Source organism: Xiphophorus maculatus, chromosome 23, assembly GCF_002775205.1.
Source record: "Xiphophorus maculatus strain JP 163 A chromosome 23, X_maculatus-5.0-male, whole genome shotgun sequence".
Taxonomy (NCBI): domain Eukaryota; kingdom Metazoa; phylum Chordata; class Actinopteri; order Cyprinodontiformes; family Poeciliidae; genus Xiphophorus; species Xiphophorus maculatus.
In genome coordinates, this window is record NC_036465.1 from 18,591,145 (window position 1) to 18,618,445 (window position 27,301).

General features: G+C 39.1%; 1 protein-coding gene across 7 annotated transcripts in view; it reads left to right on the forward strand.

The window, feature by feature from the left end:
• Nucleotides 1-27,301, forward strand: part of LOC102235621 (collagen alpha-1(XXIII) chain) — a 148,385-nt gene that overhangs the window by 113,522 nt on the left and 7,562 nt on the right. For 5 of the 7 annotated variants that reach the window (XM_023328669.1, XM_023328670.1, XM_023328666.1 and 2 more), the window contains 13 exons: nt 7,807-7,833; nt 7,928-7,954; nt 11,027-11,053; nt 12,054-12,080; nt 18,656-18,730; nt 20,292-20,399; nt 24,364-24,390; nt 24,484-24,510; nt 24,610-24,663; nt 24,750-24,809; nt 24,927-24,971; nt 25,071-25,148; nt 25,301-25,324. In XM_023328669.1, coding sequence (XP_023184437.1) covers nt 7,807-7,833; nt 7,928-7,954; nt 11,027-11,053; nt 12,054-12,080; nt 18,656-18,730; nt 20,292-20,399; nt 24,364-24,390; nt 24,484-24,510; nt 24,610-24,663; nt 24,750-24,809; nt 24,927-24,971; nt 25,071-25,148; nt 25,301-25,324 — 606 coding nt within the window. Of the gene's footprint in view, nt 1-7,806; nt 7,834-7,927; nt 7,955-11,026; nt 11,054-12,053; nt 12,081-18,300; nt 18,358-18,655; nt 18,731-20,291; nt 20,400-24,363; nt 24,391-24,483; nt 24,511-24,609; nt 24,664-24,749; nt 24,810-24,926; nt 24,972-25,070; nt 25,149-25,300; nt 25,325-27,301 lie in introns of all 7 variants that reach the window. The other 2 variants (XM_023328667.1, XM_023328668.1) reach the window with 2 other exon arrangements.

The window sequence follows — 27,301 nt, forward strand, 5'->3', positions numbered from 1 at the left end:
CACATAGGCAAATTCAGACATCTTAGGACAAAATGATATATCTATAGAATATACGATTTTGATATGAATGAGATATCTATAAACATAAACCAAACAGGTGATAACGTGGTCCTCAAATGCGGTAACATTTCTGATTTGCCCTGTAAAATAAATATCCAGTTCTGTTGTTATCCAGTGAAATAGCGGCCTCTAGTGGTGAGTTCTGATAAAGTGTGGCAACTCATCCATCGTCTGTTGATGGTTTGTGGTTTGCCCATCATCAAATTCTCATCTTAGTCCTCCTCCTGGGGTGCAGATCCGTGTGTGCTGCTTGCCTCCTGTGAATGTTTAGGTCGTCATGGTGACCGTGAGCAGTCACCTGTTGCTGTGCTCCGCGGGGCCCAGTTGGTTCTGGTGGGGCGCTGCTCTCTGTCTGTCTCCCACCGGGAGTTTTTGGGGCCTGGCCCTGGGGGCAGATTCCCATGCAGTCCGTCTGGCACTGCGCAGCTCTGCTGACGGGAAATGCTTGCTGCTAATTGCACACAGGTGGACAGAGTGTACAAATAAATGTGTGCACATTTGTTTTCCCTGTGACTCTGATCCTCTGTGCCACTGTCTTCTTTGGGAATGCTTACTGTGTAACGATGTTTGGATGGGAATTGTGTACTAGAAGGTGGTTATTCTGGATAAGCTGTCCCAATTTAGGACACAGAATGCAATCAATCTGTTTGTGGTGTATCTGCAGATAGAGGAAATCATGTTGCAACTGGAAGAGGTTTGTTTGATGCCTTTATAGGGCATCTTCCTGTTGAGTGAATGAGAAATCAAAGTAGATTAATCTTTCTGACAGTTTCCATAGACAGAATATAATTTTTTTTAGTAGTAGAGATGTTTGAATTTCCGTCCATGCAGCTTAAAAGCGACCATTCTCCCTACTGTAGAGGCTGTTTGTGCATCTATCCATGTCTGCAGATGTGGATTAACTTCCTCCAACCACCAATAGTTACTGTAGATACAGTGCATCACAGGCCAGAGGGGTTTTATACATTATTAGACCATTTTATTCATGTTCATGGCTCACATTTCCATTGCGCACAAATCACTACAAACGACTCAAGTGATTCAGTAAACTCTACTGTGCCAGTGAAATATTTCACTTTTTGATTGTTTAATCAGATGGAGAGATTGCATTCTTCCATCATGTGACTTGTGACTTTCTGAGTTATTAAATTAAATCACATGCGAATAATTTGTAAATAAAGCCTGTTACCATGTAGCCAGGGTGAGTAAATGTAAATACATTATATGCTACTAGATACAATGCGGAATTAGACTTTTTCTGGCATTCTGTAGAATAAAAATGTTAAAATACAATGTTTTTCTTAATAAAAAAACATCTAAGATCACGTATCAGCTAAATTATTTTTTTTAAGAAACTTGAACTTCATGCCTTTTCCAAAGCAAATGCATAAAGAAGTTGTTAGTGTAATATTAGGAAAAAAAATCTCCACAGTAGTTATGTTTATGGTGAAAACTGTAAACATTGAGATCAGTATTTCCTCATCTAGTCTACTCTTCATTTAAAGATCTGGACAGGTATCTGTACAAACTGCTAATGTTACCATATCTTGGAGAATTTTTGTTCCACGATACAAATTAAGCCAATTACCACTCCCCAAGGGTGTTTCTCATTAACCAATTTCATGTTAGAAAGGAGCGGACACACTGAAGTGGCTGCAGCTGCTGCAAGTTTGTGTGGTTAGACTTCCTATTGGACATGTTGTGCAGGCTTTAATTATTAAAGATTTATAGGAATAAATTTGACTAAATGACATCAAATGTGACCACTGTAAAATAATTACAAGTTATTTCTCTCAACCGGAGCCAGTTCTCCTTTACCATCTTCTCATCTGCTCAGCTCTGAGTAAATGGCTGGTTCTTCTATAGTGCTTTATCAAGTCCAAGGTGCTTCACTCTACAATCAGTCATTTACCCATTCATACACTAATGGTGGCTACTGTAACCTGGGACAGACTGACTTAAGCAAGACGGCCATACAATTGGCACCACTTGGCTCTCTGACCAACACTGACTGAGGCGAACAAAGCGGAGATTCAAACAACAACCCATTGGCTCAGTATACAAACAACCTACATCCCCTGATTAAAGTTTAAGTTGAAAAAATTAACTTTAGGTTTGTTGAAGTTACAAAACTCTATGAGGTTTGGAGTGACTCTGCATAAGTCATAAAGTGGAGACATTAGTTATGGTTTCATTTGGGCCTCTGGAAATCCAGGAGATCGAGCTCCTGGTTTCATATTTTAAAAATGCCCTAAAGTGATGCTGAAAATTACTGTTTAATCCTGACTAAATAAATTTGATTTATGTTTGACACCATGTTTAAAGATGAGCAATGTCTCACCTTGAGACATAATGCACATATATTGAGTAAAAAAAGACATAGGCTACGGCCCCATTGTAAGGTTTACCTGAATTTCGGTACAATAAAGGTTTATTTTTCTTCAGTTCAATTCTGCCAGCAATATAAAAAAAACACATTTTCTTCCAGTCTGACATCAAATCAGACTGAACTTTTCCGATCTAAGACATCTGGTTTCAACTACATAGGCTATTCTGGTTTTACAGTAACTTTAAGCTGCTCCAGCTACCTCTTTACAATGGATGTGCAGTAATGTTTTTATGTCCAAAAATGTTTTTACACAAGCTAGTCGTGTACTTCACAGCTAACAATAAGGTTGTGTGTCCATATTTGCGTGCACACAGGAGGTCAAATACTTCATTCAGGTGAAATACACATATTGAGTTCATCAGCCTAGTGCAGGCAGCAGACGGCTGAATCATCAGTGATTTGATAAACAGTGTTAATGAAGTGTGGTTTGTGAGTATTTCAAGCATAACTTCTCAACAAGTGTGTGGATGTGCGGGAGTGTGTGGGGGTGTGCTGAGGTATGTTTTCTCTCCTCATGCAACCCATGTCTCTCCTTCCTCTCATAAATCACAGCCAAGGAGACTTTCTGAAAAGAGACTTCCCGCTGTCAAATAATCAAAGTAAGGCACACTGACAGAGCAACACAGCCCCACAGCACCACAGCCCCACACAATAAACACACACCCCCACACAGCTTCTGACTTTCGTTCATATTGACAGAGATCAGCATACCCAGCTATAAGTGTGTTTATGTGAGAGTGCCAGTCTGAGACAGACAGCCGACATTTCTCTGCCGAAACCGGCTAAGGCCTCCATTGTTCCGCAGATTAAAGCCAGACGGTCACCCAACAACATGTCAGTAATTTTCTGTCCCAAACACACAGCCCTCTGGTATGCTTTCTTCTTCTCTTTGGTTCTGCTCCAGCCACTGTGTTCTTTTTTTTAAAGTCATGTTTCGCAAATTGTACAAACGTAGAAGCACTGCAGTGTTTCCCACCATAGCAGCAGCATGGAGGTAAATAAAACGATCAGTGGATGTTGGAAAATAAGAGTGGAAAAAAACATCTTGAGAGAGAAAGGAGGAAAAGAGGGATCCACTCATCAGCCTTATCAGCTTCACTTTTATGACCGAAATCAAGCTAACAGCTAATGTTCCCAACATGTTACCATGTGTGTTTCCAGCCGAGACGTCTGCGCTGATGTGCAGACAGCATGCTTTTTGAGCTGCATCCTCAACAATTACACCCCACTGGATAATCACCAGTCTGCACCACAAAGAACACAATAAAACCAGCAGAGACACCCCACACCCTTATTCTCTGTGATTAACAGATCACACACATACCTGCATTAATCAACGTTTGCATTCACACAGAAAGAAATACACACGTGAGCTCCTGCAGGCCAACTTGTACCAGGAATTTTTATGTAAATATGTGATTTTATTCTGGCTAGGGTTGCTGTAGAACAAGATGCCGGCAGGCAATACAATCAGAGATGCACTAAAAGAAATCATTGTTTTATTTTTCTCCACAGCTAGTTGGGGTTTCAGTGGTTATTATCAGGGATATTTACTCACGTTTTTTTTTTCTCCCAGTTTTTTCCTTTCATTGTGCCTCTCTCCAATCTGTATTTGGCTCTCAGATCCTTTTGTGGTGCGAGATGAAGAGGTTTTTACTAGCAGCTCCTAATTCCGACCCACAAAACCTCACCGCACCCCCCCCCCATATATTTTTGTTTGCTTTTTTCCTGTTAGTTCAGCCTGATCTTATTTGAATTCCAGCTTTTCTATGCGTAGACTCTTTGTCTGCCTTGTAGGTATGTTGCAGCTTCACAAACATTTAACACAGATAATATATTATTTTTCCATCACAGAGGGAAAATCTTTCCTTGGCTTCTGTGATATTCACAATGCCTTGTAAAGAATTTTATAAGATTGACGTGAAGTGAAAGTGAAAGAAAATGTATACATGTATGTGTGTTTCTTTATTATTATTTTTTATAATAATAAATAGATTCAAGTGGTGTACCAAAAGTGTCCAAAAATGAACTTTAATGGTTTCACCCAAAGTGTTATGTGTGAAAAAAGCTAACACCCTGAACATATCATTCTCACTGTGAAACAAGGTGTTGGTAGCATCGTGTTGTGCTTTTTTTCAACAGCGACAGGGAAGACGATCAGAGTTTACAGGAAAATAGAAACTGCCGTATATACAATAGAGTGGTTTAGATTCAACTAAATTCATGTTTAGAATAGCTAAGGCCTAGTCAAAGTTGAGAATATTTGGCAAGATTTGAAAGTGATGTTTGCAGATGTTCCCAGTCCAGTTTAATTGGAATTGATCTGTCTTTAACATAATGAGCAAGATTCTCAGGTTCTGGATTTGTAAAGTTGGTGGAGCCATTTACCAAAAGACGTGCAGCTGTAATGTCAGTGGGAGGTGTTTCTACAAAGTGCTGACTCACGTGAGCTAAAGACAAAGGAACCGCACACTCTTCAGGTTTTCACCTGTAAAAATAATGAAAACCATCAGTCATCCACTTCATAGCTATTCACCAATTTGTGTTAGTCCATCACAAAATAACTTCAAAGTGGATTCAAGTTGGTTTTTGTAAATTGTAAGGCAAATGGTGAAAAAGTTCCAGGGTTATTAATACATTTGTTAGGCATTTTATACTGTTTTTCGTCTCCCAAATTGCCTTGAACTGTCCAAATTGATTGCCATTTTTCCATAAAAGAGATTTATCAACTGTTGCACTGTTATTTTAGATAGTGTCCCCTGAAACTGTGAGTACAGAAGAAACTCTACATTTCAGTCTCCATCTTTACTATGGAGGCCATAGGAACCAGGCATTCATATTGGGTTTTATAATGGCGAGTAAAACTTTCACACGCACCTTCAAAAGCAAAGACATAGACTACCAAGACTTACAAGCAATTTATGGTCGCTTGTAAGCATCCATAAATCAGTCTCTTTTTGAACGGGTTCAGACTCTGCAGCAGCAGATGACCTCACAGCATTCATCTCATCTACTCATCCTGACGATTATTGAAGGAGCTGCACCACAGTAAATGCTCCCAGATGCAGGGATAGCGCCGCATACACACGGACGGATGTCCGTGTGTATGCGGACATCCGTCCGCATACACACGGACGGATCTCTGGATGTGTGCATCTGGCACACATCCAGAGATCTGGACCCTGATAGCAGGGAAAATTCAGCGGGACGTCTGTAGCCTCATCTAATTTCTCAGATTCATGACATGGTAAACTCAGCATGTTGCTTTTAATAGAGTGACAAAACTACAACTTGTCATGGGCTGAAAGTAGTGAGGAGTTGTACAAATAAAAAATCATCACTTCCTTACTGTTTTGGCTGGTTTCAGCCATAACATTCAATGGAACATTATTGCCTCAAAAGGTTTTCACTATCTTCTTAATAAATGTCCTCAAATGTTTGAAAATGTAATCTTTTTTACAGCCACAACATTAAACATTATGTGTAAACACCTCATATCTAGCCTCCATCTTTTTGCATCAAGTGCTCATTCATCAAGTAATGACAATGCTGAGTTTTCCACAGCAGGAGTTGAGGCCAGATGGCCCACATAAGAGGCAAAACAGCGAAAGGCCAGACAGGCGAAGTGTTAATGACAGCTTTTAGTCTGCAAAGCCACCAGGGCTGTGAAGGGGTCCACCAACCCACTACTCAGGGGACCCTGTAAAAACTGTTAGCTTAACATGGAGTACGGTCGTTAAGGAGGAAGTCAACATTAGCCTTTACCACATACATCACATTTAAGTGTTTTTGGAAAGTTTTATTCCAGAGCCAAGTGTTCCTTTATGTTTAAGTAAGGAGCTGAAGGTCTCCATATTTGAAGTGAGGGCTGTTCTGAGGAGGAGGTTCAATGACTGCTTGGCTGTGTTTTATTGATGTAAACAAAGTCTACAGAGTCAACTGCTGCTTCAGTACTTTAGCTTCAGGAAGGTCTCACTACAGTAAACTGCTTTTTAGGTTATCTCATCACCACAAAACCACACAGCAGATGGGGGATTACTGCATACATCCAACAAGCTATCAGCTTCGATTTCGAAATTTCCAAAAGTGATGCACGCACACAAAGTGGGGCAGGATATGCATCAATATTGTTTCATTTTTTTCTTCTCTTAATACTTTCTTCCAAACTCTTTCTGCTACTTATAAATCCTCTTTTTACTGTTCTCTTTATTTTATTTGCAAATGATGTTCATTGTTTCTTTGAGGACAAAAATAATTTACGTTGTCTTGTGGGAGATAAGAACAGAAGACTCAAACATTAAGAGAAACTAATCGGTAACAGCTGGCTGCAGGGTATTTTTAAGATGGTCTGTCTGGTCTGAGGATTTAAAGCAAATAGTGTCTTTTCAGTGTAATAATTACATTCTTTATCCACAGAGGACTCATTTGATGTCTTTGAAGCTGGTCATTAGAAGAAAACATTTATCCCTTACTCTCTTGCTGAGAGTTGGATGAAAAGATTTCAATCTCATGTCTGCCTATGAAAGATAAAGGCATGAAAATCTTGGCTTAGCAGACTACTACTAGCAGTGCTATCTACAAATAAAATATTAGCCTTAAGGTAACTAAAGGCTAAAGGTATCTTCTTCTAACTCCTTGCTAATTTTGAAAGTTGTTCCACATTTATTTATTCTACTTCATTCATATATTTTTATATTGAATCTTATTTGCAGATACTTTTGTTAAATGACTGTCATTGTGACTGAAATAAACATATTAATATTGTATGTTACAGTGGTCGAACATGCATTTTTTGGCTTCTTTTATTTTGGAAACCCATTTTCCACTTGTATGGTCCTTAAGGTTCATTTCCAAAATGGCAAACACAGAAATATCTGCTCTACGGTTGATAGGACCAGTATGACATAAATTCTTCTATGCCTTTAGATAAAACATGGAAATAACTTGGCCTTTAGATTAAACAGAGTGTAAATGTGGTTGAAAAGTTTACATTGGCATGCTTTTCATGTAAAGTTATATTAAAAACAAAGAACAAAACAGAGATTCAAGGACGTTGTTAGGAAAGCTGTATTTTTTGGAAATTATTTGCATTTTAATGCTTTATTGGTCTCACAAAATCCAAAACTTTGTTTCCTCTCTAATCTGTTATATTTAAGCAACAATCTGGTGTAAAAAAAGATTGTAGCTAAAAGAACAGCCTCAGATTTTTCTAAAGAAACAATTTTGTAACTCAGCCAGAAAAGGTTCATTAGACATAAATGTTCTTTGCAAAAAGTATCACAGTGATGATCCCAACACTTCTATATGCAGTGATTTATTTTTCTTTTATTCACAATTATCTTTATTCCCTCCACCAGGGGCCTCTTGGCTTGGATGGCAAACCAGTAAGTACTCTGGTAAACAGATTTTTGCAATGTCTTTTTTTAAGGATTCATTTTTATACTAAAATTCTTGTTTTTTTTATTATTATTATTTTAGGGTTTACCAGGTCTCAAAGGAAGTCAGGTACCTCCTTACACATCTGTTTAGCTCTTTAATTACACCCATCAGTTAACATAAAGACGTTCCTACATACAGACTTTGTTAACGGGGACTCGAGATGGGTACTTTGCCTGGAAGACAGGTGGGTTTTGTGTAGCACATCAATCATTTTTACTGTTCCTATTAAAAAAGAAAACATGGTAGCTATTTTCATCGCTGTTCCGCATCTTAAGTCGTCCCAGAGCTCGCAGTCATGGGGGAGTCATGGATCAAGTGAAGCTAATTCAAAAATCCCCTCTGCCCTCCCATTCATCAACCTTTCCATGAAACGCTGCGCACTCCGAGGCACACCCAGGTGTGGCGTGTAAACGGGCAAAGCATAGCAAATGGGTTACACACCAGTGGGAAAGAAGGAGCCAGAATGGTGTTTACAACCCCAAACACAAGCTCTTTAAAAAGTCATTACGATGTCCTCTGCTCCTCCACTGGCTGACCTCCGTGATCGTGTTGCCGGTCCTTTTATCTTATTTATTTATTTATTTATTGACATTTTTTTAAATAACATTTAAATGATATTTACCGCACCTGATTTGCATAGGAAATATCTTTCCTTTACATGCAACTAGAACGGGTCTTTCCCTGACATCTGAAAGCCTAATTGGAGACCTTTAAATAGTTTCCAAACATTATTAAACTCCTGTTTCCTGTTAAAATAGACTTAAAGTTCAGTCTGTCATTTAATAGGACTCTCCTCCATCACCAATGGTTTGTCGTAAAACCACAGTGGGAGAGGAGTAGACCTCCTGACCAGGGTCGCTTCTGAATTCACAGAGCACAAGGTTAAAACAAGAGAAGGCAGGAAGAAAAGTTTAAAAAGTATAATATGATTGATTTGTTAGCAGAACGTTCCAGTACGATAACTCTTAAATGGAGATCATTATCTGTCAAGTTAATTTTTGCAAAATCACACAACTTTCCTTCAGCTTTCACCTTGACCTAAAGTACTGAGGCAGTTAGCTGCCTTTCTCCACTTTGCCCACTTCGTCAAAGTTGTGCTCCCTAAAACAATAGGAGCTCCTGTACAAACAAGATATTTGGCTCAAAGAAAAACGAAAACAGAGGTAAAATTTAAAGCTCCGTCTGAAGGTGGAGAAAAAAAATTACAGTCAAAAGACTCAACAAAGCAGCCAGAGGGGACATAGTGTTAAGTACAACACAAGGTTAGTCAAACAATGAATGGAAGAAGATTAGAAAGAAAAACTATGATCTGAACTGTGGTGTCACTTTTAGGTCCCTGGGGTCAAAACAAACTGCTTTAATACCCTCATGTTCTTTGAACCTTTTCACATTTTGCCCCACACACTTTAATGTTGAGATTTTATGTGATGAGACAAAACAAAGTGGAGCAAAATATCCTAAAACATTTCAGACATAACATTGATTTCTTATTCTCTAAATAAGAAATCAATTATATTTTTTCTATTGCTTTCATATTTTTCAGCTATTATTGGAATAAACTAAAAGTCATGCATAATGAAGAAAGGGTTTCAGAAGTCTTTACTAACAAAACTCAGCCAAAGGCATTTGGCTTGCATTTGTGTTCAGGTCTTCTGAATCAGTACTTTGTGGAACTACCTGTTACTGCGATGATAGCGTCAGCTCCTTTGTAGTATGTTTCTACCAGCTTTGTACATCTGGAGGCTGAAATTTCTGCCCATTATTCACTGAAAAATTGCTCTTGCTCTGTCAGAATGGATACAGTGTGTCTGTGGACATCAGTTTTCAGGTCTCGCCACAGAGCCATCCCTCTATTCCTGATCTGTCCGCTGTGTTCCTGGGTCTTTTTGTTGCGTTTGGTTTAGTAATCTACTCTATAAACCTCTGATCTTGTGGAGCAATGGTGGCTCAAGGTTTGTCCTGTAACGGGATGGTAGCCAGTTCAATCCCCTGCTACATCTGTTTCAGTCGTCGTGTCCTTGGACTTCACCTGCATTGTGTGTTGCTGGTGGTCAGCGTGCCTAATGGCGCTGATTGAATGGCCGCCTTACTTCTGTTAGTTTGCCCCAGGGCAGCTGACCTGGGGCTACAATGTATTGCACCACAATCAGCATGTGATTGAATGGATGAATGACTGATTGTAGTGTAGAGTTTTGGAGTCCTCTGACTTTATATAGCACTATAAAAATGTGACCCATTTACCATCCAAGTCCGTCACAAAACAACTAGATTTATGGGGACCCACAGCTGGACTCTATTACTCTTGCTTCTATTTAGTAATGCAGTGTCTTCTGAAGACAATTGGTTCCACTAGACGCTTATGCTCCACTTTGTCTTCGCCTATCACATAAAATCCCAATAAAATACACTGAAGTTTGGAGTTGTAACATGACAAAATATGAAAAAGTTCAAGGAGTATGACTACATTTGTAGATGTTGGCTGATTTCCATCTTCTTGTTCTTCTATCACTTTGGAGCTTTTCCGTTTGTGGTGGCACCACATGTGGCATCCTTGTGCCACTTGTGCACAGTGGACAGACAGGGACAGAAAGGCGGCCAGCAAACTAATCTCATCTGTTTGCCCCCCGTTTATAAATGTTATGTCAAAATGTCCAACACAAAGCAGGACTGTGTATCTTTATCTGATATACAGCCTAGGAACACTAAAGTTTCATGTTTTCTGTTAGTGTTTGGGACATTCAACCCCAAAGACACAACAAAACCCACAGAACCGAACACAAAAACCCATGGACTCCTTGCGCTACAACATCTTCAAAGTTCCCATCTGTCAAAAAGACTGATGTAGGAACAAAAGGAACATCTTTGCTTTTCAGCTTCATCTCTCACCACATTTTTTAACTCCTACATAAACACTTGAAACATGTTTTTTTACTTCAAACAAGGAATTACATTCAGCAGAAAGCGGGTCAGGATTAAGCGATCTCTGTGACACGCATAATTAAGTGGTGTTGCCGTGTTGCCTTATTGCTTGATTTAATACTCTGTGCCTAGGCCACGTAGAAGATGCAATGCGCTACGGTGTGTCACTGATTTATTGTCACCAACTGTCTCTGATTATCTCTCTTATCTCTCCTCCAGGGCCTGCCCGGAACCAAGGGAGAGAAGGTATGCTTCAACTTGAGTTCCAGCTGTGCTTAGCTGGCACTAACATTATTTTGTTTGTAAAGCCACAGAGATGCATGTAGCCTCTTGATTGCTCTAGACTAGAGGTGGGCAACTCCAGGCCTCGAGGGCCTGTCTCCTGCAACTTTTAGACATATCTCTTCTTCTACACACTTCAGTCAAATAATGAGGTCATTAGCAGGACTCTGGATAACTTGACTGCACTTAGGAGGTGATTCAGCTGTTGGATTCAAGTGTGTTGGACCAGGGAACTAAGAGTTGCAAGACACTGGCCGTCGAGGACCAGGATTGCCCACCCCTGCTCTAGTCTTTCAAGTTTTTGCCATTCACTAACTAAATGAGGAAAAAGATAACATGTACTGCTCTGAGAAGGTTTACAGACGTTCCGTGATGCTCGGTGATAGCCAGATGTTTTCCCGCTCAGTGAGCGGGAAAACAAAATAAACTTTCTAGCAGTTTGAGGTTGGCATGTGCTTATCGATGCCCGCACTCGAGCTGAAGTGTTTTCTTTTGCCCTCAAATGGCAGAGCTGCAGATAAGCAGAAACGCACCGCAACTCAGAACAGGATTCATCAAGGCTGGACTCATCCATGTGCGTTCTCTCCAAAAGATACATGATGTGAATGTTTAAAAAAAGAAAACCGCTTTCCTTTGTGTCGTCATAATAGTAGCTCAATAATGAGAGCGTGACCTTTCGGCCCTCATCAAAAAACAATCCTCACCCTGCGCACACCCACTGTTACTACCCCGATCTCATCCTGTCCAATGAGTGTATCTGCTTATCAAGTGACTTATCCAGTAAATGTTTACATCCCATTGTGGTTTGGACAGATGACCCTTGAGTTGCTTCCTTCCTATAAACACTATTTTAGTAAGCTTGTCTGTCATTGCGGCACCACAGTAGCTCTTGAATTATTAGCCATTTGTACATTTACAATTCTGCGAACTACTGACAATTGTTACTTTCCTGTTTTTCTATCAGGGCGACCAAGGAGACATTGGGCCAAGGGTAAGTCACGTTTTCTTATCATCCTTGAGAGATTAAATGACATTTTTGGGAAAACGTTTGCACAGTTTAGATGGTGTTTCTTCAGTGCAGTTGTTGCACAGTTCTTTTTTTTGTGAAATATTTCTTCAATTCTTACCACAGACTATCAGTTGCATTTAGATCTGTACTTTGACTGGGACATTTTAACACATGAATATCCTTTGATTTAAACCACTCTGTTGTAGCTCCGGCTGTATGTTTAGGGTCGCTATCCTACTAGAAGACTAAGCTCTGCCCTGGCCTCAAGGGTTTTGTATCATCTTTAGAGCTTTTCTTCCAAAATGGCCCTGTATTAAACTCTGTCTGTTTTTCCATCAACTCTTAGTCACTAGTACATCTCTGCAGCTCCTCCAGAGTTTGCATGAAATTCTTGGCTGGTTCTTGGAAATAACCCTGTCCTTGCCTGGCCTGTAAGGTGGAATAGTCATGCCTTGGTTTATTTTCCTCTGTGCCATATTCTGGATTAAATAGAGCTCAGTGAGATGTTTAGAAGATGATTTTATAACCTTACTCTGCTCTAAACTTCTGCAAAATTTTGTCCCTGTTCTGAACTGTGTTCCTTGGTCTTTATTGTCCACTAATGTGAACTTTTGAAGACTTTATAGAGCAGCTGTATGTTAACTAAAGTTCAATCATGCAGAAGAGAAATGTATTCATGCAAATAGTGACTTATCAAAGTAGCTGGTTACAGATATTTTTGTTCAGATGTATCAGAGTAAAGACAATTTAAATACACACAGCACCCTTGAGATTTTTGTTACGCTCTACTTTATTTTGTTCTGTCACATGACATCCAAATAAAGTACACCAAAGTTTGTAGCTATGATTTGACAAAATATGTAAAGGTTCAATTGGGTTTTATACGTTTGCAAAGAACTGTGTGTATTTTGCTCTCTCTATATAATATAAACTTAAAGTCATTATCATATTAAGTTCAATACAGAGTTTTATACTATACGGTTGTTTTAAAATAAGCTAAAAAGTTTTCATCTTGTCATCAAGGGAAATCTAATTTTGTAGGGTGGGACAGGATGTATGATGGTGTACATTCCTATGTTTCCAGGACATGGAAATCTAAGGCACTGAATAGAAGGCAACATGGGGTGGAGAGGATGATTTACCTTTGCAAACAGCTTGGAAGTTCGTCCCTGTCCATTAATCAGCAAATACAAACGTGAAACCCAGGCTACACACTGTCTAAAAATAACTTTTATGGGTTATTTCCTGCAATCAAACATGTGAATAGAAAAATATTTGGAATATCCTCATTGTTTTGAGCTCTAAACAAGGATGAAAGGGGATACTTCACATTCACATAGATATGATACAAATATAGACATAAAACTAAGGCATTCTATATAGGCAAAGGGGATCTTTAAATACAAGACAGAAAGGAAGAAAGTCGATAAGAGAAAAATAGACCCTTTTCATTTGTAGCAATTTAAAAATAGTCCTGAAGAAGCCTCAAAATAGCGCTGCCTAACCTCCACAGCAGATGTAGATCATTTATGGTGACCTTCATTAAATGTTTGCAGTGGGAAAGTCTTTGTACCATAGAAGCATTTAATCAAAGCTACACTGAAAAATGTTGAACTAAGTGGTAAAAATAGAGAACAAAGCCATGGCTACCTAAGCATTGTGCTGGGAGTATGGTGGTTTAAAGCTGCTTAATTTACAAATAAACATTTATTGGTGAATGGGCTGTCAAGGCTAAAATTAATCTAAATCTGGCTTAAAAGTTTATTTTTATGTCCTGATATTAGACATCAAGTAGATGACTCATTCAGCTCAACTTAGAAATAAGCAGCAGCTAAACCTTGTGTGGTTATTATGTTTCTTCTTTTTGTGGAAATTCAACTTCATTGACCCAAGATGGAAAACTTTATTATGTTTCTCTCTTCATCTAGAGATAATTTTATGAAGATCATATGATAAAATCTGTCCCAAAACTAAAGTCTAACAGGAGATTAACCTTTTCACCTAAAATAACTCACAACACAACAGTAGTTCCACCTCAAAACCAAGAGAAAAAAACTAATAATAATAATCATTAGTCATTGAAAGCCCAGCCTTGGTGGTGATATAAAATATTTATAAGAGAAGATAATTGTCTGTGGATTCATCACTACCATAGAAAAGCATTACATCTACTGCAGTTAGATTTGTTTTACAGATATCTGGAAGGTTACGTTCTTTGTTTCATTCAAAGTTTATATAGGCACTTTTTATATACAATTAAAAGTCTACTAATTAATCAATGAAAACTTTCTTCAAACATTTCCCTTTTTTTCCAAGAACCACTTGCATTCACTAGAATCATAGAAGGTTTAAGGCTTAAACATTTTAGACGTTTATTACAATCCTACACCTGTGTAAAAGAGTTATTTTGCAATAGCAGAATTTGTCCACCTACTTGAAATGTTTATAAAGGGAAAGTTTGAGTAATGAGTTAAACTGAAACCAGACAAAGTAACAGACCATCAAAAAGAGGAAATCACATTTAAGGGAGCAGAAATTTGCCATCTTTGGAGGTTAAGGATTGAATAAAACATAACAAACAGTTTGAGCAATCTGGGCCTGGATGAAGAAATAATATAAAAAAATAAAATCTTTTCATGTCTGTGTCTGTCCACATTGCTTTTAACAGTGACTTAAAGTCATCTGGTAGTTAAGAAAGAAAAGTGTGTTTTTCTTGTGTGGCTCACTCCTTGGATGAGCTGCCTATATCTCTTTAGCCAGAAATGAGGAAATGATGCAATGAAAGAATGATTTTGAACATCCCCATCAAAACTCAATGGTTGGAAAAGAGTGTGAAAGTTGCTATCCAGTCTCAACTTTTTTTTTTTTTTTACATAATCAAATAACTTCCTTATGCATTTGGTCTGTGTTTTCTTTTTGTGTGATATTAGCTGAGTATCTACGGGAAATATGTAATTATCTCTAATTTCATCCAGTGTGGTTTGAAAATAAAACTCTTTCTATACAACGCAAAGCGGTAAATATTAGATTCTATTTGGACGGTCACAAACCCCGTAATCCTGTGTATGTTCATCCTTAGGAAAAATAGGTCAGATCGCTGTTTTTGTGCTAGAAACGTTTCTTGTCTGTGTGTGGGGAATACACACAGTATGTGTCTTCTTGACCAATGAAGCTGTTTTTCTTTTGCTTTAAAACTCAAACTTCAAATATAGAGTTCTTCATATCGACATGTTTATGCTATGATTAATGATAATAACATTCTTTTTACTTTATCTCCATATGGTACTGTGAATAGCCTAGCCTAAATCTAATTGAGAATTTGTAGCAGCATAATTCTTTCCTGCTACAGGAAATATGAGATTTACCCCAATTAACTTGTTCAAAATGCAGAAAAGGTTGGTGAGTACAAATGCACACCGCAATTTTCTCATTCTTATGCACAATTTTCCTTCCTCTTCATAGCTATTCATTACTTTATGTTGGTTGAGCTCATGAAATTCCAACAAAATATGCAGCAGTTTGTATAAAGTGACAAATTGTGAAGAAGGTCAAGAGGTTTGAACATTTAGCAAAACACAGAGTGAGTGTACTGGAAGCACAAAGTGGTTCCTGTAGTAAAGCAGAGCTGAAACGGAGTGTACATTTGCAAAGCTTGCCCAGTGGAAAGATATTTCTGATGCAATTCTGAAACATTGCAGGAATTCCTGATTTCAATCAAGACGTAGGCCATTACATTTTCCTACCTATGCATTTTTGATTCTGAGGCAATAGTTCAAAAATATTTTTGGCATCCGCTGTTGGTAGTTTTTCCAAATGGTGAATATTGCTCTTGGCTGAGGCTTCTCTTGCTTTGATGCCTTTGGATAAGTCTGCAGTTCCCCAAAACCTCAGGACATTGCTTGGAAACGCTTTCTCGGCTCAAAACAAACGCTGTGAGTGATTCATCCATGTGGAGTTTCATGGATATACTCTAATAGGAAAGCAAGTAAGAGCCTCTTGATTTGTGCTGCAGAGGGAGTTTTTTTTTTTTTTTTGTATTATTCCAGCATAAGCTCAGTTATCACTTTGCCCTTTTTTTGACAGCGAGCTCTGCTTCACCTCTGAACTATTCAGGATGAAAGAATACATGTGAAAACAGGAAGCGGCCATGAATCTCTGTCAACCTGTGACTTCCTGTCGATCCATCATGTTCAGAGCTAACGTCAGGCAGACTCTGGTCACAAACACAGGAAACGAGGTGTATTAAACCCAAATCGGGTGTCATAGAACCATCAAAATACAAAAGGATGTGCAGGTTTTGCATCTTTCTCTAAGAAAACCTTTATCAAAAGGAAGCCTGAAGATATCCATATCTTCCAGTTTATTCATAGAAGACTCTGTCACTGCATTTTGGGTTTATCTGGCACCTCTGTTGTTAAAGACAAGTTGCAAGGATCCGCAGCCAAATTCTCTCCTTGCTTCTCTTGAAACAGCAGTAAAAATTCAACTTGAAGCCGGACTCTGAGGGGGGATGTCTGTTTTTCTTGGTTTTTCTGATGGGAATGAGCTAAAGTCGATCCCCACTGTGAAACAGCCTCTACTGTTATGAGATGTTTAAAGAAGCATATGTGGTCTTCATGGTGGGAGCGGTGTGAATGAGTGAATGTGACAAAGGGGAGAAGAGGAGTATATAGGCATGAAGAGGAGGAGGGAGCATTTTGTGGTCTCGGAAAAAACCTCAGCAGTCCGGCGCTGGTCGTTAGCAGAAACTTCTCCAGCAGATTTCCCTTCCTTCTACCTCTCCTTACTCCCCGCTGTTCCTCGCTCTCCCTCTCCAAGACCTCCTCATCACATCTCTCCATCCTTCCCTGCACCCTGCTTGTGTTTTTGCGGGAGCTCAACCAGGGAGGCTCAAAGCTCTGTGGCGGCAGACAAACTCTGCTCCTTTCAGCTTGACAGACAATCAACACAATTACTGTCTGTTGACTGGAAAGAGCCAAGCCACCTCTGTTTGGGTTGGGAAAGATGGGAAGCCTTTCCACAGAGCACACGTACACATTCACCGAGAAATATATCCTTGGATGGATGACTGAGGCATAAATTTCAAAAGGGCAAAGGTTGCAGTTTGCAGATTTTTACTGTTTCGTCATAATAAAATGCACATGCAGCGCATTTTAAAGGAGCTTTTTCACATTCTGTCACATTCCAACCACAAAGTTCAGTGAGCCTTATAGGGAGTTTGTGCAATAAATGAAGACAAAGTAGTGCATAAATGGGAAGAGGAAGGAAAGACTTGCATTTTTTCTGCTTTATTTTAATCCTATCCACTTTGATACCCCTAAATAATATCCAGTGTAACCAAATAGCTTCAGAAGTCATGAAGATAGTAATTAAAGTCCATCAGTGTGTAATTTAGTCTCAGTATAAATGCAGCTGTTATATTAAAGACTAGAGCCAAAGAGAGGTCTGTCACAGAACATTAGTGAAACAGCATCACAAAGACCACCGGACACAGGAGAAAGTTGTGAAGAAGTTTAAAGTAGGGTGAAATTATAAAAAAATATCCCAAGCTTTGAACGTCTCACGAAGCCCAGGTCGCCCACTTAATCTGAAAAGACTGGCAAGAAGAACAAGAATCAGAAAAGCTGCTAAACATGATGACCCTGGATTAGCTGGAGGGCCTTTATGAAGGAGTGGGACACAGAAAAACACACAAAAGAAGGTGCTCTGGTCAGATGATACCAAAAATAAATGATATGGTGTGGAAAACCCACACTGAACGTCGTTCTGAACTCAACAACCTCAAGGTAAAACTGTGTAGTGGCAGCATCATGCTATGAGGCTCTTTTTGTCTTTTTTAACAGGTCAGAGTTCATGAGATGGTAGGAAGAACCAAACATGGGGCTCTTCTTTAATTTTTCTTTCTGAAAGAAGGAAAGATTAAAGAACTTATAATCAATTAATTTCATGATAAATTTAAATGAAATCAATTATTTTCATTCTGATGATAATATTTTTTGAAGGGCAGGGATGTTTTTGTTTGCAGAAACATAATCCATTTTATTTATGGTTTCAGTTGGGTGTATGTGTTTTATTTCATTTTTGTTTGTTATGTTATGTTATGTTATGTTATGTTATGTTATGTTATGTTATGTTATGTTATGTTATGCTATGCCAGCGCTGGTTTGTGAGTTTTTGTTCACTGTGCGACTCCTCTCCTCAGGGTCCTCCCACCTACAGCACATACGCAGGTCTGCACAGTAATCAGATCGCTGTCAAGGTTTGTTACTCCCACTGTAATGTTCTATAATCCTCCCAGCAGCCACCTCTCCCCGCCTGCTGCAAATCTGTCACTATCTCTGCAGAGAGAAGATCACATCGCTCCTCTTCTCAGCTTTTTCTTCTGCAGTCTGCTAGAGTTCGACTCCTCGGTTTTCTCCTACAGCGGCCCTGTCCTTTGCGCCTGGACTCCCAGTTTAACACAAATTTCCAATTTTCTCTGCTCATTTATCTCGTTTTCTTTCTTCTCTCTCTTTCTCTTTTCCCTTATTCTCAACTGCACATCTGTTGCACCTCAGATGGTTTTCCCCCGATACGATCACAGCTTTCTCGCTGGAGAGCAGTCCAGCAGCTTTCAGAGACGCTTTCTGAAGGTAGACCTCTACTAAAAGGCATGTGCTTCCTCTTTTAACTCTTTAACCTGCCTCTCGTTTGCCTGCTCTAATTCAATTATTTCTGTTCTTTTCACTATTTTTGGTTCTGTTACGTGTAATAAGTTCATGTTGGTTTGATTTTTGTGACCATTTGATTGTGCTGTTTTTTTTCTTTTTTATTTTAACCATATTAGTGAAGCAAAGGTTTTTTTATTTTTAGAGCAACTGGGATGATTAGGAACACACTTTAAAGGTTCTCAAGAAAATACTTGTTTATTTTTAAAAGAATAAATAAGTTTTAATTGTCTAAATTTGATGGAAACTTTGTCAGTTCTTTAAAAACTATCAGAATCCACATTTATCTAAAAGGCTAATTTCCTTTTTGTTTTGCTGGACAGCTTCAAAATGAACAAAATAATCGCTGACAAAATACATTATTCCAATTTGCATGACTTGAATCACCACTTGACTCGCCTCAACAAAGCAAACCATAATGCTCCAGATGGGTGTAGAGAAAGTGTCTCCACTATAATTTTCAGAAATTTTAGGAACATTAATGGTTTTCTGTTCTCAACACAAATGGAAAATATGCATCAGATGAGGTTGTCAAAATGTTTTTTATTTGGAATAACACAGTAAACAAATTAGTTTTTTGGACAAACAAGACTGTTTCTTTTAAGCTTAATATGAAAATAAACCCTAAAATATAAATCAGACCAGATTGGATTTTTTGCTGTGTGACAAAATATCCGTTTGACTCAAAGAAGAACCTGAATCATTCTTCCTGTAAGATCACAATCAAAGTTTGATTCTCTCAAAAGAAGTCGACAAAGATTGTTCCTTTGTTGATTTGATTTAACAATTAGATATTTTTTTCTAATCTGGATTTTTATCCAAAGCAACAAAGTAGATGGCAGACTTTGCAGTTCTTCCCACTTCTGCAATGCTCACTAGTTAGTTTGCAAAAAAAAAAAGTTTTTTACTCTTTATGTTTTTTCTCTGTGTGCAGCAGAGACTCTACATAAATTCAATTAAGTGAAAGATTAATATTGTAAAGAAAATTGTAAGGTTAGCTGGAGTGAGAACCCACCTTCTGTTTATGTTCCTGAAACCTTCACTGAAAACTGACAAAATGACAACAATCAGCGTATTAAAAGTACTAAAATCTCAATTTTAGGGAAATAAATCAAATTATTCAATGTGAGATTATTCTACCGTGACATACCTTGGAATTTATTTTAGAGCATATTATGCATCTTTGCTATGGATGCCATTTTATAGAATAAAACCTGACCTACCTAAAGACATGTTGTCAGGTGATGATCTGTGTCTGCTGCCACCACCTGGCCAAACATGTTTTATGCACCTCTGAGTATTTTAAATTATTGTTTGAGATAAAGAGCATTTTTAATTTGTTTTCATCATCATTCTCCACATTTTGTTTTGCTTGCATCTAAAAATGACTCAGTGTGACTGAAAGTTGTGTTTTATTTTTCTGTGAATCAAAAACATAGTTTCTCTAATATCCACTCTTCTTTTATATTATTGTTATTTTCATCAGGGTGATCAAGGCCAAGCTGGACCCGCGGGGCCTCCTGGTCCTCCTGGGCCTCCTGGTGCCCGTGGGCCCCCAGGAAACACCGGGAAGGATGGGCCTGGTGGAGAGCCGGTAAGGGCATCTCAAGTGTGCAGGAAGCTCCTTTTTACTCCATGTTGCACTGCTCTTCCATCACTCTGCTCACATCTCACTAAGTTTGCACCACAAACACCGAGCTTTGTGTGAGTCTGTCACTTGGGTAAGGGTCTTCTCTGTAAAAAGCACTGAACCCTAAACCTCATTCTTCAGCGTTAGCCAGTAAGCTGTGGTTTACCTAGAAGAAGAAAAAACTCCCAAAATAGCAACTCTCCTTCAACCCTCATCTGTTTTGCATAAGTCAGCAGCCGCAAAGTTCTCCAAAGCACGCCGCTTTCTCCCACCACTGTGTTGCCGTGCACACTGAAACAGATATGGCGCTGCGGTGGGTTCATGGGCAGTTCGCTGGCCGCGGGAAACAATAGTGCACTCCTCGTCTCAGGCATTTTCTGTTGTTCAGAATTAAGTTTGTACCCCACAGCGTTCCACTGATCCACTGTGGCAACATCAAGCTGTGGTTCCTGAATTTGAGGGGAGAAAGTTTCAGTTTTTTTCTGTTTATCTACTTGAAGGAATAATAGTCGCATTACTCTCATCTGGCACTGGACTGCGACGAATTTTACGTGAAAGATGTTGGTTTTGACGTGGGTGAGTTGAGAACACACGCTGAAGCTACCGCAGAGAGCAGTCGGATCAGCTCAAAAAGTGACAAGAAACAGACGGGCCGAACGAAAAGGGGGCCATCGGTTAACCTAGTTGACGGCAAATGGTCTTTTCAAGTTGATTAAAGGCGTTGCGAAACCCAAAACAGCAAAACAAAGTGGTGCTGAGAGCTGCTCCATGTTGTGGGCAGATGTTTCAGCGTACTGAGCAGGAGAAAGTGAGGAAGCCCGCCAACATGGGTGTCCTCTAACACCTGATGCTTACAAAAGTATTCATATCCATAGAAACCCATTTATTTTGCTCCCTGTAATTTGGTGCCAACACAGACTGTTACAAATTTGTAAAGAGAAAATATTATATTAATTTAGATTACTAACAAATAGGTCATTTGTAATCACCCAATACTTTTGACCCAGCTTCTGATTCTCCATTAGACGTGGGCCTGAACCACTCCACCGTATGTCCTGCTGAAAGAGGAACCTTCATCTCAGTCTCAGGTCTTTCATGGCCTCTTAAGATGTTTTTTTTCCAGGGTTGCTCTGAAATTACTACAACACATCTTCCTATCCAATCACAACAACTTGTTTATGGTTCTGAAAAAATGTAAACCCCACAGCATGATTTGACTACCTCCAGGTTACATAATTGGAATCGAATATTCCAACATCAAACTTCCCCACAGCCTCATCCCTGAGCTGTCTGGAAAAATGTGGAAAAACAAGAAGGGAGTTTTGGTTTAATATGGGAATCAATTTCACAGCTTTCAAATTTGAAAAATGTGAGATTTGCTTTAGCGGCTTAATTCAAAGCTTACATAAATTCTGGTCTCCGTAATCACAAATTCATCTGACATCTGAACCGGGCTCTGTTCTGTACTCGAGATAAAAAGCGCTGCTAAAAATTATTTGCAACGGCGATTTGTTTCCCGCTGCTGTGCAGGACAGATCAAACGATGGGGCCCAGGTAAGAGGGGTGGGAAGAGAGGTTAAAAGACGGCAGGAGGATGGGAACAAAACCGGACCACGGAGAAGCTCTGTGCATCAGGATGACAGCTTGTATGTGCAGACAGAGCGCAAGAAGAGGAAAAACACCTGGGAAACATCATAGTAGCCCCTACAAAATATTGTAAAATATGAGCGCTAAATGGAAAGTTAATACCCTCCCATGTATATGCATTTATGTGAGTGCACTGAGAGATCAAGTAAACACCACTGCTTGATTGCCATGTGTGTGTGTGGCTCGTGCAAGAACGGGTTTTAGCGCAGATTTCCTCTAAGTTTCCTTTGTAACGGATGACTTCATAGCAGACATTTAGCCGTCCACCTGGTCCCAGCAAACAGCCGATAAGTCTGTTTACCTAAATGAGCCAAATCACTGATAGACAGATGGAGAAAGACATGGAAGCTGACATGAAATGTGGGTGTTTGATGTTGTTTGGAGCCGCAGCTCATTGTACCACATACAGACTCCAGGGCTTCAAATTCAATCGTTGTATTTGCTAAAGAGGAGATAAAAAGGATTTTTTTTTTCCTGGATTAAAAAGCAGAGTGGTTGAGTAAATGAAGTAACCACTGTTTGAATGAAAAGCTAGGAAAAAAAAACAATCACTTCATTATGGGAAGGACGGAACGTCCTTATTCTGAGTATCAAAGCGCTCACTGATTTACTCCTTTTGACATATTTACATATTTGACAGTTTCTGTGAGACATTTACATGTACTTATCATGGCATGCATGTTATAGTAATTAGGACTTTTAATGGTTTGCTTGAGCTTCTTTTAAGAGTTCAATGAATATACAGCAAACAACTGTGAGGAATTTCAAACCTGGGAACACTAGTCAGCACGGCAGCGAAAACCGTTCACACAAGTTCAAATATACACACACCCTGACTGACACTTGGTTGAATGTTCCAATAAGAAGTAATTTTAGCCAGGACTGAGGCAGGAAGCTTAGCCACTTTTCTTATTGGAGTCGGTGGAAATTAGTTTAATTGGTTCGAACTGAGAATAGTGGTAACACTGTTCCAGACACTTTATGCTAGCCAGCTTTATCTGCTTTAAAACAAACTTTGATGGGTTTCTAAATTTATGTATTTATTTTTTACTTCTATTGACTTCAAGTTATATCCAAGTTTTTATTGTCTTGCTCCTGATTTGAGGTGAAATGGGAGGCTTGCTTTCCAAACACTTCGTACAATATTAGGCAGTGAAACAGATTCGCAGTATGATGCCGCCCTCACCGTGCTTGGTAGTCGGTGCTTTTTAGGTTCAGAAAGCCAGAGCTTGGCAACTCCAAGCATGCCTCTTCCCATATAGCTGAACCTCTGTCTCCTCTGACTGTAAACCAAATTAGTTTTGTTTTACAGTTACAAATTGGTTTGTAACTGTAAAATCAAATCTAGTATTCTCCTCTGTAGATCTTTGCTTGGTCCTTTTGTCTTTTCCATCATCCTGATTCATTGGTCAATTTAGTGAGTGCTGTCAAAAAACTTATTTTTAACCCTTTCATGCATAGTGGTCACTACAGTGGACAGCTATCTAAAAGCCATTTTCTTGTGCTTCCTGTGGATTTTTATGTTATAAATGCACACAGACCACTGAAGTGGACACTAATGCATCATAAAATATACCATCAACTACTGGCCATCAGCTGCAAATGCAAGAAATTATTTTTGTTAAATACAATATGGCCGACAGACAAAAAAGCATGAGAACCGACCCGGTCCCTCCTTCTACTGTAGATGACTCTTGCAAGTAAAAAAAATATTGTGACATCAGATAACCCCTAAGGAACAATACTACTGATGTATTTTTCAAATAACAACTTTGTATTTGGACAAAATTACAATTGATCACAATAAATATATATATATTTTTTTTTTTACAAAAAAATTTTCCTACCTTTTTTATGCCTTAAGAAAAAAAAATTTAAAAATGGAAAACAAATTCTGACACAAAGGATCATAATTCATGCATGAAAGGGTTAATATAAAGAGCATCTATCTGTTGCAGTCACTCATGATCACTCATTCAGCAACACTTATTCACAGATTTTAGAGCCTGTGTATCTATTAGAGCCTGTGTGTAGGATTTTGTGTGGATTAGAGACATAAATTATACATCAAATCCTGCTCCAATCAAGAGCAGTTCAAATAGATCAATAAAAGCTTAAATCTTCTCTGACATTCAAGTCATTTTTGAGTGCAAATAAACCTCTGACACAGCTGCGTAGGTCTTCCTTTAAGGCCTTGGTCAACACGGACATCTAGTGGCCAAACTCTTGAAGTAACTGTCATTGCTTTCCTCACGGAGTTTTTCCTCTGTATCCTCCTCAGGGTTTGCCAGGTCGGGATGGTGTTGAGGTGAGAGTTCATCATTTTTATGTTCCCAAAATTCAGAACAGACATCTATTTTTTCTTTATCTGATTTATTTATTTGTTTATTTTTTACATCAGGGACCACAGGGACCGCCTGGGAAACCGGTAAAGTTTAAGAATCAATTATCCACCTGGACTCATCTGACTTATTCTCGCTGCTAAGCTTTTCACTCTTTACATTCATTAAAATCTACTGACTGGTAGGGAGAAGATGGAGAGCCTGGCTATCCAGGAGTGCACGGCCCTCCAGGGCAGAGGGTATAATTAGCTTTTCACATAGTTAGTATCACAATTTTTAACATGTTCTTAACACATTAGTTATGGTTCTTTTTGTAATTCCCCAGGGGGAGCCAGGTATGGGAGAGAAAGGAGAGAGAGGGATGGATGGAGTCCCGGGATTAAAGGTAAAACTAATCTGAAGTGGTTTTATGGCAAAGCTTATTACTTAAGTACAATTCATGTAACATTCACATTTGTGATGCATCATATGTCATTTGACGTGACATTTGCTCCTCACACAGGGTGATAAAGGAGAAGCAGGAGAACAAGGACCACAGGGACCTATGGTGTGTTTTCATTTACAACATAAATCCTCCATATTTACTCTGTTTTTATTGCCAGGTATGTAAATGATATGCATTTCTCATTTCAAACTCCTGCTACAGGGTTATCCCGGTGAAAAGGGCGCTGCCGGCTCCTCAGATATTGTCGATTTCAACGGAAAGCTCCTAGATGCTTTCCAGGTGAGTTTAATCTTCTAAACTTAGCACTGAATCCCACAATAGAGTTCAGGGAAACCTAAGCTTATGTGAAAGCCTTTGTAGTAGAAAATAAATCTTGAGTATTTCAGCCAGAGACCTCTGAAGTGAACTGCCTTACTGTCTCTTCTTGACAGGCCATCAAAACCATCAGTGTTTCGGTAATCCGCTGCTGTCGCTGCATGGTTTTTGGTGGCGTGACGAGTCACTAACACCGCTCTACGTGCTTGCATCAGCACAGACGCTGTGCGTTTCCTCCCCCACCACCTCTCACATCACACCTGCCTCAACAGTCGTTTCTGTGTGTATATTGTGTCCAGATTTGCGACATCAGATGTATTAGATGTCACGGCACGGGCCACATCTGAAGGGACTCTCTGAATGCCGGGGTCTGTTGCGTTCTGGTGCTTTGCGTTCTCGTTTGGGATGCAACACGCAGCCACAGTTAATGCATCACAGCTGTGTTGTTTTATCAGATAACATGTAGCCTGAGGACATTCGTTTAACCATGCAGAACAATCTAAAGGGCTCGTTGCAACTTTTGGAGTTGTGTGTATGTTACTAGAGGGCAGCATGGTGTGCTTGCTCTGGTATTGGCATTTTCCCATACAGTGCTTTTCAAGTGTCTTCATATTCCCTGAACTTTTTGTCTTGTTACAACCGCAAGCTTTATGTATTTCATTATGTTGCAGATCAACAGTGTTGTCTGCAGCTGTGAAGTAAAAGGAGAGATAATACAAGATTAGTTTTTTCTTTTTTATTTTTACATGTAAAAATCTGTTTGGCGCCACTGAGTCAGCATGATGTATAAGTGGAAACACCTTCAGTTGCAATTACAGCCTGAATCTGTCAGCTTTGTGCATCGAGAAGCTGAAATCTGTGCTTCTTTTTTGTCTCTAGGCAAAAACATCTGTAATTTTGGTCTCATCTGACCATTTACACATTCTTCTTCTTCTATTTATTTTGTGCTAATGACACAAAGTAAGCAGTTATAGACAGCCTCCCCACAGCATGAAGCCACCGCCACCATGTTTCAGTGATCTGCAGTGTTATTTTTTTACTTTCTCCCTAGTGCTTGGTCTTCATGGTGCTTTGTGTTCACTAATGTGAATCTCCCAAACCTTCACAGACCAGCTGGATGCATGTTGTACACAAGTGAATTGTACCTACCAAGTAGGAAACTTTAGTTGCTTGTATTAAATCGTATTTAGGGCTATGAAAGTTAAGAAGACTAAATATAAATCCAAACGCACACACTTTTCAGATTTTTATTTGGAAAAAAACAACATTTTAAAGCAAGTTCTATTTTCCCTTCCAAGTCATAATTATGCACTGCTTTGTGTTGGTTTATCACATTAGAAATTTGAATGAAATATATAGGTCATAAAAAAGTGCTCTGTGTAAACCCCTGCTGAAAAGAGCAGGAAATTTTGACGATAGGAAGGGCAACTCTACATTCATTACAGTCACAGCTCTCCCTATATCCACTTGATCTCCATCCTGCCTCGTAATGGGGAATATATGCTACTGAAAGATGGCTATCTGCACTGTGGTGTTTGCATTTGATTAAAAACTTGTATGAGCCAATTCCCTTTGGATTCTGATCTCAAACCAAGTCACAGCCCAATAGCCTCAAATAGCTTCAAAGCAGATGGTAGAAACACAAAATAAAGATCTTATCGGAAACCTCTCGTCAAAGAGGTTCAGTCTGCACAAAGTCTGCTCACTGGGCCTCTGGCAGACCTCCGAATGCTCATAATTCACTCATTGGCCACCCATGTTGCATTTGTTTGTGTGAGGAGCGGGTTCTCGTGTTTCATTTGTGCTGATGAATTTGGTGTAAAGTAATGCCATAATGTTATTGGTTAGTCTCTGGTCTTCATTCTGCAGCTCTTTATATGATTGGTTGCATGAGTAGAGCTCACAAACCTCTGATGAAATACTGCAGATCAAATAGTGTCGCACAATAGTGTAAACATCTCTGGTTTCCAAGGATTTTGTAGCTCTCACAGAGTCGAAAATGGAAAAGGAGTAACACAGATCAGGAAGGCAGCATGTTTTTTTGTTTTATTTTTTTATTCCTCTTATTACTTCAAGAGTGTAAGACGCAGAGATTAAGGAACATGATTGAAGAGGCC